The 14,330-nt window shown below is 29.1% G+C and overlaps 1 protein-coding gene across 1 annotated transcript; it reads right to left on the minus strand.

The window, feature by feature from the left end:
* Positions 1-534: 534 nt before the first annotated feature.
* Positions 535-2,016, minus strand: LOC142242859 (uncharacterized). Its single transcript, XM_075314375.1, has 2 exons — positions 1,403-2,016; positions 535-1,142 (listed from the first exon to the last, which is right to left on the minus strand). Exons 1-2 carry the CDS (start codon positions 1,526-1,528, stop codon positions 927-929), a joined length of 342 nt encoding a protein of 113 aa, XP_075170490.1. The 5' UTR covers positions 1,529-2,016; the 3' UTR covers positions 535-926.
* Between the last annotated feature and the right edge of the window lie 12,314 nt (positions 2,017-14,330).

The following is a 14,330-nucleotide window of genomic DNA, read 5'->3' on the forward strand; positions in this document are numbered from 1 at the left end:
GTTTTTCTTTACTTTAAAGAAAATTTGCCTTAGTTCAAAGACATACGACTTTAACGAAGAAACACAAATTTTCAAAATTTATATTCTAATTATTTTTTTTTTTTTTAACAAAGATTAAAAACTTTCGTTTAATTAAAATTTCATTATTATAAAGAAATTTGTATTTACAAATACTAAATTGCAAATACTAAAATTTAGGTTGCCTAATCATCAATACCACGTAAATATTTTTTTCAGTGTACTTGTCAAATGTCAAATAATACCGGGCGATTCAAAATAACACCCAAGGTATATTTAGGAAGGTAGTTTCAAGCTATCAGATGATTACCATTTTTTCATTTGAGCAGAACTTTGATTGTCGGTATCTGCTTAATGGCATAGGCGTAGCTAAAGGGGTTTTATGGGTTTTTCATCTCCCCCTACCAAATACCATTCAGTATTTCTTCAAATCATGATTATATATCATTGAATTAAATATTATGGTTTCTTCCCATCTATAAGAATTTATTTTTTCTCTTTTTGAGGTATTTTCACAATGAGCACACATCGTAGCTTTTACCCCCTACGAAAATGTTGCTAGCTACGCCAATGTTTAATAGACAATTGTGACAAATAAAAATAAAAATTCAAAATAAAATTATTTTATACCAAAAATTTTTAATTTTCAATTTGCTTTAAATTTATGACAGAAAAGTATCGAAATAAATTATCCTCATAATTGATGGTAAGAATTACTTCAATTATTCTTGTAGACCGTATCATATTTCGAAGCATACATCGATCATTTCCAGATTTTCTCTATTTTAAATTTCCAACTTGTTGAACATATTGTTCAACAAGTGAGAAATTTAATTCAATTTGACTGACAATCAAAGTTTCAATATGGCGACTGACATTTTTGTTTTTGTAATACTAAAACTACCTTACTAAATCTGCCTTGATAACACCTCTTGTTGGAAAACCCTGAATGTGCGGATACTTACAATATTTATTTGTGAAGGCTTCTCTTCGGGCTTCAATCTACTTCGTACTAAATGAAAAATTATATTGCGTATTTCCGTTTCCAAGCCAGCATTCTTAATGGCCTCTTCCAGAGTGTTACACATATCGTTACGGTCCACAGAGGGGCTACAAACCAATTTCTAGAATAGAAGAGTAAGAAAAACTTATGAGATAAATACCAAATCTGAAGCCCTAGGATAGGCAGGCGTGTGACGGAGTCAGGCTTGCCCTGGTCATCAATGTATATATTAAATTTGTTTTTTTTTTTTCAAAATTTCAGAATGAGGCCCATTTCTATCCTAGGATTTTCAAATCACCAATCTTGTGTAAGCAAATTTATTATTAATAAATTTAATTGTTTTTATAAAATTTATATGTCATTTATATTTAATTTTCACACCTGAACATTTTCATATAACGGCTCATAGTTTTTCAATGTCTTGATGGTGTTGATAAGTTTTGCCGCTGTATGATGAATACTAGCATCTTGAAGTTCCTCCATTATTTTTGTTGATATCCAAAACATACAATGCACATATAGAATGTTTCTTTTGATTTTATTTTCGAAATTTATTTCGAATTCAATATTGAACACAGCACATCACAATTTCTTTTATATAAATACGTATACTCTTGATGGATGATATCTTTCCAGCAAATGATAAATTTGATTTGCTTATCTTTCATTTGAATAATAGAAAAAACAAAATCTATTCAACCAATACACAATATTAATAGACAAACTATTCAAAATTTCAATTGATATGTGTTTCCTTAGGAGAAAAAAACAAAAAATTCGAGAAATTTGGTTTATTTTTCTATTGAGTAATCGAAAATGTTGATTTTTGTTTATCGACTGCACACAATTTGTTTGTAACTTAGGACAACCGTTAAAGGGAAACTGTTCACGTGGTTACTGCCAGAAACTTTTGTTATTGGCAACAATCGTGGGTATTTAAAATGCAACAGGCAAATTTAGATTCTATAAAAATAAAAAACAAACAAACATTTTGGAGGTATTTGAAATTTCTCAACCCCCATTATCACAATATTGAGGGATGTATTTTATAAAAGGTAATGACAGTGTTGAATATTTGAAAATTGTATGCAACTGTCACCTTAAAGGTAGAATTACATACCGTGCGTTCAATTCGTACAATGCGTCCTTAACACCGTCTGAGAAAATCTTACAATGCAGTAAAAAAAAACGCTAACCCAGCAGGAAAATGTAGGTGAGTTTTAGAAAATGTTAACTACTATAGTTATACCCTGCGCCACACTGTGGAACAGGGTATTATAAGTTAGTGTATATGTTTGCAACACCCAGAAGGAGACGAGATAGACGCATGGTGTCTTTGGCAAAAATGCTCATGGTGGGCTCCTGAGTCGATATAGCCATGTCCGTCTGTCCGTGAACACATTTTTGTAATCAAAGTCTAGGTCGCAGTTTTAGCCCAATCGACTTCAAATCTGGCACAAGTATGTGTTTTGGCTCAGAATAGAACCCTATTGACTTTGGAAGAAATCGGTTCAGATTTAGATATAGCTCCCATATATATATTTCGCCCGATATGGACTTATATGGCCACAGAAGCCAGACTTTTACCCTAATTTGCTTAAAATTTTGCAAAAGAAGAACAATTAGTATTATAGTCAAGTGTGTCAAATTTGATTGAAATCGGTTCAGATTTAGATATAGCTCCCATATATATCTTTCGCCCGATATGGACTAATACGGTCCCAGAAGCCAGAGTTTTACCCCAATTTGGTTGAAATTTTGCACAAGGAGTACAATTAGTAGTGTAGTCAAGTGTGCCAAATTTTATTGAAATCGGTTCAGATTTAGATATAGATCCCATATATATCGTTCGCCCGATTTACACTCATATGACCACAGTGGCCAATCTTTTACTCCGATTTAATTGAAATTTTGCACAGGGAGTAGAATTAGCATTTTAGCTATGCGTGCCAAATTTGGTTGAAATCGGTTCAGATTTAGATATAGCTCCCATATATAGCTTTCGCCCGATTTACACTCATATGACCACAGAGGCCAATTTTTTGCTCCGATTTAGTTGAAATTTTGCACAGGGAGTAGAATTAGCATTGTAGCTATGCGTGCCAAATTTGGTTGAAATCGGTTCAGATTTAGATATATCTCCCATATATAGCTTTCGCCCGATTTACACTCATATGACTACAGAGGCCAATTTTTAACACCGATTTAGTTGAAATTTTGCACAGGGAGTAGAATTAGCATTGTAGCTATGCGTGCCAAATTTGGTTGAAATCGGTTCAGATTTAGATATAGCTCCCATAAATATGTTTTTCTGATTTCGACAAAAATGGTCAAAATACCAACATTTTCCTTGTAAAATCGCCACTGCTTAGTCGAAAAGTTGTAAAAATGACTCTAATTTTTTTCTAGTACATATATATCGAGCGATAAATCATAAATAAACTTTTGTGAAGTTTCCTTAAAATTGCTACAGATTTAAATGTTTCCTACATTTTTTTACTAACATTGTGTTCCACCCTAGTGCATTACCCGACATAAATTTTGAGTCTTTACATTTTGTAGAAGTCTTCAAATTCTGTCCAGATCGAGTGATATTTAATTGTATGTAATTGGGACAAATCTTTATATATAGCCCCCAACACATTTGACGGATGTGATATGGTATCGAAAATTTAGATCTACAAAGTGGTGCAGGGTATAATATAGTCGGCCCCGCCCGACTTTAGACATTCCTTACTTGTTTAATAATGGCGAAGTTCACCACTGTGATATCAATGAATAGTCTAAAAGAGCCTGAACAAGTAAATACGGCAGTAAGATCGGTCATGCGAAATCTTATGTATACTCCACCATGAATTTCGTAGAAACTTCTACACAATCGAATTACTTGGGTTGTGGTAATACTTGCCGATAGCAATGTATATTAAAACATTTTAACATCTTCTAAACTGTAAGTTAGTCCAGACGTGATATATATTAGATAAAAAAAGCAGATTAAATACGTATATATTTCAATTCTTGAACGGTATATATAGGGAAGTCTACAAATATTACAATCCGATATGAACTTTTGCGGTGGCTTTATATGGAGCCATATATACTAATGAACCCATATGGAGCAATTTCTGTGTGATTAGGGTTCGGTTTATATGGGGGTTATATATAACTATAGGCCGATTTGGACCAAGTTCGGCATGGTTGTTAGCGGCAATATACTAACACAATGTACCAAATTTCAACCGAACCAGATGAATTTTGCTCCTCCAAGGGGCTCTATATATAATTATGGACCGATATGGACTATTTTTTTCATAGTTGCTAGAGACTATATAATTACTCCACGTACTAAATTTCAACCCGATCGGTTGAAATTTGCTCCTCCAAGAGGCTCCGAGATCAAATCTGGGGATCGGACTATATGGCGGCTATATATAATTATGGATGAACTAATTTTTGCATGATTATTAGATACCATATACTAACATCACGTACCAAATTTCAATCAGATCGGAAGAAATTAGCTCTATCAAGAGGCTCCGGAGTTCAAATATGGGGATCGGTTTATATGGGGGCTATACGTAAATGTGGTCCGATATGGCCCATTTGCAATACCATCCGACCTACATCAATAGCAACTACTTGTGCTAAGTTTCAAGTCGATAGCTTGTTTCGTTCGGAAGTTAAGGTGATTTCCACAGACGGACGGACGGACTAGATCGACTCAGAATTTCACAACGACCCAGAATATATATACTTTATGGGACCTTAGAGCAATATGTAGTTCGATGTGTTACAAAAGGAATGAAAAAGTTTATATACCCGCCATCCTACACAGAAAAAAAATTTCCGTAGTTAAACTAACGCTAAATTTAACTTATTTTTGTTGGAAAAAAATTATTTGTTTGTAGTTAAATTTTATTATTTTTATCGAAATTTTCCACAACTTAATGAAATCTTACTTTTTTTTTAAGTATGTCTCAAAAATTTTATGAACTATCGTGAGTATAAAGTTCAATGACCTTACACATAAGTTCAATATGAACTAAAACAAATGAAAATTTTCGTACAATTCCCAAAAATAGTAAGAATGAACTACTGTATGGTTAAAATGGTCATGATTTGGCTCCAATGATTTTCATCTTTACTTTTAGTTATTTTTTTCTTCTATGAGATGATGTAGCTTCATGAACTGCAGTTAAAAAGTACAACGGGGCAAAAAAATTTCCTGGTTTTAACAACGCTGTGTGGAAATCTCAAAATGTGGAGTAAAATTTAGTTCAATTTTCATGCGTGGTAGTTCATTCTTCCTATAAAACAGTTCACTTTTTTTCGGTGTATGGTGGAGGGTATAAAAAGCGGGCTAGGTATATTGATACTATACCTAACCTAATAATCTAATAAATATAGAAATAAAATTTTGACAAAATTTTCTATTGTAATAAATTTTTGACAAAATTTTCTATAGAAATAAAATTTGACAAAATTTTCTATAGAAATAAAATTTTGACAAAATTTTCTATAGAAATAAGATTTTGACAGAACTTTGTATAGAAATAAAATTTTCTATAGAAATAAAATTTTAACAAAATATACAGAAATAAAATTTTGACAAAATTTTCTATAGAAATAAAATTTTTTACAAAATTTTCTATAGAAATAAAATTTTTTACAAAATTTTTTATAAAAATAAAATTTTGACAAAGGTTTGAGAAATTTGATTTAATATGAAAAAAAAAACAGATCGAATTAAAAAAAAAAAAACATAATTATATTTATAAATATTTTTTCAATATTTATTTATATTTTCATTACGTTTAGCTCGAAAATGTATCTATCTATATATCTCCCCCACATTAATCAAAATTCGATTGTATGGTGGGTGCTCCGGTGGTCATTTACAATATCCATTTATCATTTGTACATGGAGAGAGGCTGTCTGTCAATTTGTCTTGTTTCTCACCGCCAAAACCACTGCTTTCATTCATTGCCTATTTAGTGGGCTTTTCACCGAATTCATTAACGGGAGGATAGTTTCCGTAAATATTTCTGTATGTGTTGGTTTCAGTCTAAATTTATATTAAGATATTATTTTGGTGAAACAACAAATGCATTTACCATGAAATATGAAATTTTAAAATTAAATATAAACTAAATTGTCATCGAATATTGACTGATGATATGTCATAAAAATAATTATAGAACCTGATCATAAATCATATTTTAAAAATATTTGCCAACGCACTATTACCGCATCCAGAGACAATTTGGCGCAGCAAAATTTTGTTTCTATTCGAAATGTTGGAATGTTTTTGATGTTACAACAAATTCTATTACAAATTCAATTTTCAACCATTTGAACCAAATTTCCAAATTTAATTTTAATTAAATTTAGAAATTTAATTTCTTTATGAAATTTTCTCAAAATTTCATTTCTAGAGGAAATTTTTGAAAACTTACATTTCTATAGGAAATTTTGTTACAATTTCATTTCTATAGGAAATTTTGTTACAATTCCATTTCTATAGGAAATTTTGTCAAAATTTCATTTCTATAGGAAATTTTGTCAAAATTTCACTTCTATAGGGAATTTTGTCAAAATTTCATTTCTATAGGAAATTTTGTCAAAATTTCATTTCTATAGGAAATTCTGCCAAAATATAATTTCTACTCGAAATTTTGTCAGAATTTCTTTTCTATAGGAAATTTTGTCAAAATTTCATTTCTAGATAACATTTTCTCAAAATTTCATTTTTTACAGGAAATTTTCTCAAAATTTTATTTCTATAGGAAATGTTGTCAAAATTTCATTTTTAGGAAATTTTGTCAAAATTTCTTTTCTATAGGAAATGTTGTCAAAATTTCTTTTCTATAGGAAATTTTGTCAAAATTTCATTTCTAAAGAAAATTTTGTCAAAATTTCATTTCTATAGGAAATTCTGCCAAAATTTCATTTCTATAGGAAATTTTGTCAAAATTTCATTTTTATAGGAAATTCTGCCAAAATTTCATTTCTACTGGAAATTTTGTCAGAATTTCATTTCTATAGGAAATTTTGTCAAAATTTCATTTCTATAGGAAATTCTGCCAAAATTTTATTTCTACTGGAAATTTTGTTAGAATTTCTTTTCTACAGGAAATTTTGTCAAAATTTCTTTTCTACAGGAAATTTTGTCAAAATTTCATTTTTATAGGAAATTTTCTCAAAATTTTATTTCTATAGGAAATGTTGTCAAAATTGCATTTTTATAGGAAATTTTGTCAAAATTTCTTTTCTATAGGAAATGTTGTCACAATTTCTTTTCTATAGGAAATTTTGTCAAAATTTCATTTCTACAGGAAATTTTGTCAGAATTTCTTTTCTATAGGAAATTTTGTCAAAATATAATTTCTATTGGAAATTTTGTCAAAATTTCCTTTCTATAGGAAATTCTGCCAAAATTTCATTTCAACAGGAAATTTTCTCAAAATTTGATTTCTATAGGAAATTTTGTTAAAATTTCATTTTTATAGGAAACATTGTCAAAATTTCATTTCTGGAGAAAATTTTGTCAAAATTTCGTTTTTATAGGAAATTTTCTCAAAATTTCGTTTTTATAGGAAATGTTGTCAAAATTTCATTTTTATAGGAAATTTTGTTAAAATTTCTTTTATATGGGAAATGTTGTCAACATTTCTTTTCTGTAGGAAATTTTATCAAAATTTCATTTCTACAAGAAATTTTGTCAGATTTTTTTTTCTATAGGAAAGTTTGTCAAAATTTAATTTTTATAGGAAATTTTATCAAAATTTAATTTCTACAGGAAATGTAGTCAAAATTTAATTAGTATGGGGAATGTAGTCGAAATGTCATTACTGTAGAAAATGTAGTCAACATTTCATTACTGCAGGCAATTTTTGTGAAAATTTAATTTCTAAAGAAAGTTTTGTCAAAATTTTGTTTCTTTAGCAAAATTTTATTTCTATAGGAAATGTTGTCAAAATTTCATTTTTAGGAAATTTTGTCAAAATTTCTTTTCTATAGGAAATGTTGTCAAAATTTCTTTTCTATAGGAAATTTTGTCAAAATTTCATTTCTAAAGAAAATTTTGTCAAAATTTCATTTCTATAGGAAATTCTGCCAAAATTTCATTTCTAAAGGAAATTTTGTCAAAATTTCATTTTTATAGGAAATTCTGCCAAAATTTTATTTCTACTGGAAATTTTGTCAGAATTTCTTTTCTATAGGAAATTTTGTCAAAATTTCATTTCTATAGGAAATTCTGCCAAAATTTTATTTCTACTGGAAATTTTGTTAGAATTTCTTTTCTACAGGAAATTTTGTCAAAATTTCTTTTCTACAGGAAATTTTGTCAAAATTTCATTTTTATAGGAAATTTTCTCTAAATTTTATTTCTATAGGAAATGTTGTCAAAATTGCATTTTTATAGGAAATTTTGTCAAAATTTCTTTTCTATAGGAAATGTTGTCACAATTTCTTTTCTATAGGAAATTTTGTCAAAATTTCATTTCTACAGGAAATTTTGTCAGAATTTCTTTTCTATAGGAAATTTTGTCAAAATATAATTTCTATTGGAAATTTTGTCAAAATTTCCTTTCTATAGGAAATTCTGCCAAAATTTCATTTCAACAGGAAATTTTCTCAAAATTTGATTTCTATAAGAAATTTTGTTAAAATTTCATTTTTATAGGAAACTTTGTCAAAATTTCATTTCTAGAGAAAATTTTGTCAAAATTTCGTTTTTATAGGAAATTTTCTCAAAATTTCGTTTTTATAGGAAATGTTGTCAAAATTTCATTTTTATAGGAAATTTTGTTAAAATTTCTTTTATATGGGAAATGTTGTCAACATTTCTTTTCTGTAGGAAATTTTATCAAAATTTCATTTCTACAGGAAATTTTGTCAGATTTTTTTTCTATAGGAAAGTTTGTCAAAATTTAATTTTTATAGGAAATTTTATCAAAATTTAATTTCTACAGGAAATGTAGTCAAAATTTAATTAGTATAGGGAATGTAGTCGAAATGTCATTACTGTAGAAAATGTATTCAACATTTCATTACTGCAGGCAATTTTTGTGAAAATTTAATTTCTAAAGAAAGTTTTGTCAAAATTTTGTTTCTTTAGCAAATTTTGTCAAAATTTCCTTTCTATAGGAAATTTTTTGTCAAAATTTAATTTCTATAGGACATGTAGTCAAAATTTCATTTCTATAGAAAATGTAGTCAAAATTTCATTTCTACAGGAAATTTTGTCTGAATTTCTTTTCTATAGGAAATTTTGTCAAAATTTCATTTCTATAGAAAATTTTTATCAAAATTTAATTTCTACAGGAAATTTTGTCAAAATTTCATTTCTATAGGAAATGTTGTCAAAATTTCATTTCTATAGGAAATTTTGTCAAAATTTCATTTCTATAGGAAATGTTGTCAAAATTTAATTTCTATAGGAAATTTTGTCAAAATTTCATTTCTAGAGGAAATTTTTTCAAAATTTCATTTTTATAGGAATTTTTTTCAAAAGTTCGTTTTTATAGAAAATTTTGTCAAAATTTCATTTCTATTGGAAATTTTCTCAAATTTTAATTTCTATAGGATTTTTCCATTTCCATTTGGATAGGAACTATTTCCCAGACACTGACCTACATATGTTTGCTCATTGTTGTCTACCTCATAAACATGGAAAATGATCAATCACCATTAATATTTTGTAGCAGACAGAGTGACTGTAAATTTATAACCATTTTTCAAATGGGAAAAGATTTTGCCTCATATCCAATTTCCTCAAACAATAATTTTCTATTTTTTGGCAAATTTCATTTAGTGGCGTTTGAACAGTAAACAAATATTTATTCGAACTGTTAGACGTCCGTTCTGAGAGCTTAGTTAACCATACACCCATATATTCTGTCAATATATAAATTGTGGCGAATGATTGATTTTCGAAAATCATTTGTGTAGAGAGGTGAACCAAGTATTTTCTCCTTCTTCAAATATAATTGCTTGTGATTTTTTGTATATGATTTTTTCAAAATTCTTCTCATTTATATGTGTTGTGAGTTTGTTTTTTTCGTTAAACAAAAAAGACTAAATATAAATAAAAATAGATTAAATAAGAAAGGCTAAGAAGAAGAAGATTTGTGTCACATGCCCGAAATGTATTGATAAAAGTGATGAATTCCCCAGGTGGTGACGGTATACATTGTTCTCAAGGAACTTGATATTCGTTAATTGCTGTCTGTGAATACATTAGCATTCATTTTTCTAAAGTTTCTTCAATGTTTAGAAATTATTCTATTTTTAAAAAATTCTATAGATTTGGTAAAAGTATTGGAATAGAAATAATTTTGACAAAATACAATTATTAATTACCTAATTAGGCGCAAAAAATTTATTCAAGGTTTTTGTTGTTATTATTTTCTTTAAGCAAATATATTTCATTGGATATTGCATTCAAAAGAAATAATCCTGATTTGTACAACAGTAAAATAGAATATACCACAAATTATATTCTCAATAATGGCGCTATCGTCTTGAAATTTGGCACAGATTCGTCTTTTGTCTGCACGCAGGGCAAGGTCTAAGATGGGCTATATCGGTCCAGGTTTTGATACAGTTCCCGTATAAACCGATCCCCCGATTTGGGGTATTGGGCTTCTCGAAACCGTAGTTTTTATTTGATTTGCCTGAAATTGGAAATCTATACGTATTTTGGAACCACAAATAGGTGGGTCGAAAATGGTGGTTATCTGTCCATCTTTTAGTATAGCCCCCATATAGCCCGATCTCCTGAGTTGACTTCTTGGACTTCTACACACCGTAATTTTTATCCGATTTACCTGAAATTGAAAATCTAGAGGTATTTTTGGTCCATAAAAAGGTGTGCCATATATGGTGTGTATCGGTCCAAGGTTTAGTTTAGCCTCATATCTCCCGAATTGACTTCTTGAGCATCTAAGCATCCGAACTTTTATCCGATCTGCCTGAAATTCTAAATCTAGCGGTATTTTTGGTTTATAAATAAGTGTGTTGAATATAGTGTGCGTCGGTCCACGGTTTGGTATAGCCCCCTTGTATCCTTATCTCCCGAATTGACTTCTTGGTCTTCTATTCGATTTACTTGAAATTCAAAATCTGAAGATATTTTGGGTTTATGCATAAGTACGCCGAATATGGTGTGTATCGGTTTTGGTATTTACCTCATATAGACAGATCTCCAGATTTGACCTCTTATCAAATTTTTTATGCCTGAAATTCAAAATCAAGAAGTATTTTGGGTCCACACATAAGTAAACCGAATATGGGGGCGTATCGATCGATTTTGATATACCTCCATACACAGAAAAAAATTTCACAAAAATTTTTCCAATTGAAATCTTAATCAAGTTTTAAAAAATATTCATTTAAATATTTAATTGATTCAACAAATTTTTTAATTGAAAAAAAAAAACAATCACACAAATTAATAGAATCAATTAATTTTTTAATTAGACCAATTCATTTTTATTGACTGTCAATTAATTTTTTAATTGATACTATCATTTCTGTGATTGAAGACGTTGCAATTAAAAAATTAATTGGATCAATTAATTTGGTGATTGAATCAGAAATTTTTTTGTGTATAGACCGATCTCGATTTGACTTCGAGACATCGCAATTTTTATACGATTTGCCTGAAATTCAAAATTTGAAGGTATTTTCGGTCCGTGTAGCGAATATGGTGTGAATCGGTCCACGTTTTGGTATAGCTGACATGTCTCAAAAGTCTCCCGATTTCCACTTTGGTATATATGTTTGCTTGGTAGAGTATCTGTCTTCAAATCTACCTGAAATCCTATATATGTATTTTCAAGTAACCTGACGAAGAGTTTTCTACGGAAACAATTATATTTCTTGATTCCGTATATACTTGTTTTAAACTAAAGGAATTTCAATTAAAAATTATTTGAATCAATAATTTTCGTTATTGAACCCAAAAGAGATTTTTTTCTCTGTATACACGTCAATATTGGCACACCAAAACTTTTGTTTAAAAACCACATTTTAGAAGTGATATGAGAAGCTATTTTAAATTAAAAAATATGTTAATTAGAAATTTTGATTTTATTCGATCTTTCTATTGGTAAAATATTTTAATTTGGATTGTAACTGCATTAAGAATCTAGATCATTTTTTTATTTTAGTCAAATTATTGTTCTTTCAATATTTAAATTATAAAAAATTAAGAAAAAGGTACATATTTTGAAGAACAAAAGTATTGGCACAGGTAGATCTAAATAGTTTTTTGTACATTTAGTACCATTTGGCCATTCCGTTTTTTTTTTGATAACATCATCAAACAGTCTAGACAATGAATGGACTAATCTTATGTTTTATTTGCACTTATATTCCCCCATTCTTCCATCAAACCTGTACCAAATTTCATAAAAATCGGTTAATAATAGTGGCCTGAATACTGCGAACAGAAATACATGTTCAGGCGAATGGACACCAAGGGCTAAACCGACTCAGGAGGTGGCTCTGAGTTGATCGGTATATATTTTATGGAAATTAAAACCAATATTTCTGATAGGCAAATTTTGTCGCAGATACCCTGACCACTATGTGGTTTAGGTTGCTGTGCCAATACTTATGTGTGGCACTGTATATTTTCTAAAAAAAAAAAATTGTAATCATACAAAGTTATCATTCTTCTTCTTTGCTTATGTAGTAACTGACAATTCCATTTTATTCCAATGTAATTGTTAATTATCTAATAATTAAATAACATTTGATACATATTATGGTAGATTTATAGCTTTTCCTACTGTTAGCACTCTTCACAACTACAAGAGCAATACTAATAATACAATCCGAAATCATACGCATACATGCATCGTACTTAAAAATCCATGTATGTTTACGTATATCATCTAAATCATCAGACACACATTGTATTTTAAAGAGTTCTGCTTTTGGGGTAATTAGAAATATGAATGACGTTGATGTGTTTTTCTTGGCATTACTTTTTTTGTTTTGTTATTTCTTTGGCTCTTTTAAAAACCGCATAATTTTTTTTTCATCTGCATAGGTGTGTTTATGGTCTGCTTCTGAATTTAATATGAGTTTTGTGTGAGTGCGTGTGTGTGTATTTTTCTCCTCAGATTAGTTGAAGTGTTTTTCCTTTGATTTCTGTTTAATGTTATCACTATTATTATCCTCATCATATCAATGTGGAAACAACAAATTTGTTTGTTCATAAAAATGTTAACAATATTTTACTGAAATATTATTTTGTTAATAATTTTGCAACAATTTTTTTTAATGGAATTTTTATAGTAAATGAAATCAGTCATAACTTTTAAATAAAATATATTCCCCAAATGGCGATATTCTGATGTAATTAAAATTTTGTCCTAATTTTTCATAAATTTTCTTCCACAGTTAATTTTAACAAAGTTTGATTTTCAATTTAATTTTTTATACAAATGAACTTTACTTTTTAAGTCAAATATATTTAATTTTATTGAACTTAGTTCAATATTAATTTATTAACGATTTTATAATACTATAAAATACGTTTGTATGGCAAACACATAAGTTTACATCTCCAATCGCCCTTATTTATAATATAATTCTATTGTTCCTAATGGGTAATTTATCATTTAAAAGCGTTGGCAACTCAATGTTGATCTGTTTGTTTATCTACTTCCTTTCGCTCTCTCTCTCTCTGTGTTTTGTTACTAATGAGAATAAGCTCTACTCGCTACTCAATGAGTAAGAAGAAGAAAAATGAAAGTCATTAGAGTTTTAGCTAGCAGAGCAAAGACAGTAAAAAACGAGACAAAAATATTTAATTCTTAAAGGAATTTTTGTGAAATACAATGTTGAAATAAATTTAAATAATAACAGTTAAATGTGCATCAGTGTTATTTGTCCACAATAAATTAAAACCACAGTGAGTAGCAATTGATCAAATACATTATTACCGCGATGGGAGCCTCCTTTCTCACTCCGGGCAACAGGAGTGTTTGACACTGTTAATGAAACCACTTTTACATGCCGGAGGTAATGTGGATTACTGCTAGTAAATCTGATCCGAAAAAGTCGAAAACTGACACAACGTCCAATTTTCGGCCAGAAGGGTATACCATTCACAGACCTGTGCTATCTCAAATAATTGGTGGAAAATTCCAGACGGGTTAATAAAGTTTTCCAAGCATATGAAGTGTAAAGGAGATTCCCTCCAAAAAAAAACAAGCGTCGCCAAAAAAGTTGTGAACGTGTCCTTTTTGGATTGAATTTAACATGGGCTTGTCATAGGACGGATGTCCA

This window comes from Haematobia irritans, unplaced genomic scaffold, assembly GCF_050003625.1.
Source record: "Haematobia irritans isolate KBUSLIRL unplaced genomic scaffold, ASM5000362v1 scaffold_89, whole genome shotgun sequence".
NCBI lineage: Eukaryota > Metazoa > Arthropoda > Insecta > Diptera > Muscidae > Haematobia > Haematobia irritans.

What these genes read in the sequence shown, in the direction of transcription:
- LOC142242859 (XM_075314375.1), bottom strand. Translation starts at nt 1,528, where the DNA reads ATGTTTTGGATATCAACAAAAATAATGGAGGAACTTCAAGATGCTAGT. An exon ending in CGTTATATGAAAATGTTCAG is followed by an intron (nt 1,143 to 1,402) that starts GTGTGAAAATTA and finishes CTTCTATTCTAG; the next exon opens with AAATTGGTTTGTAGCCCCTC.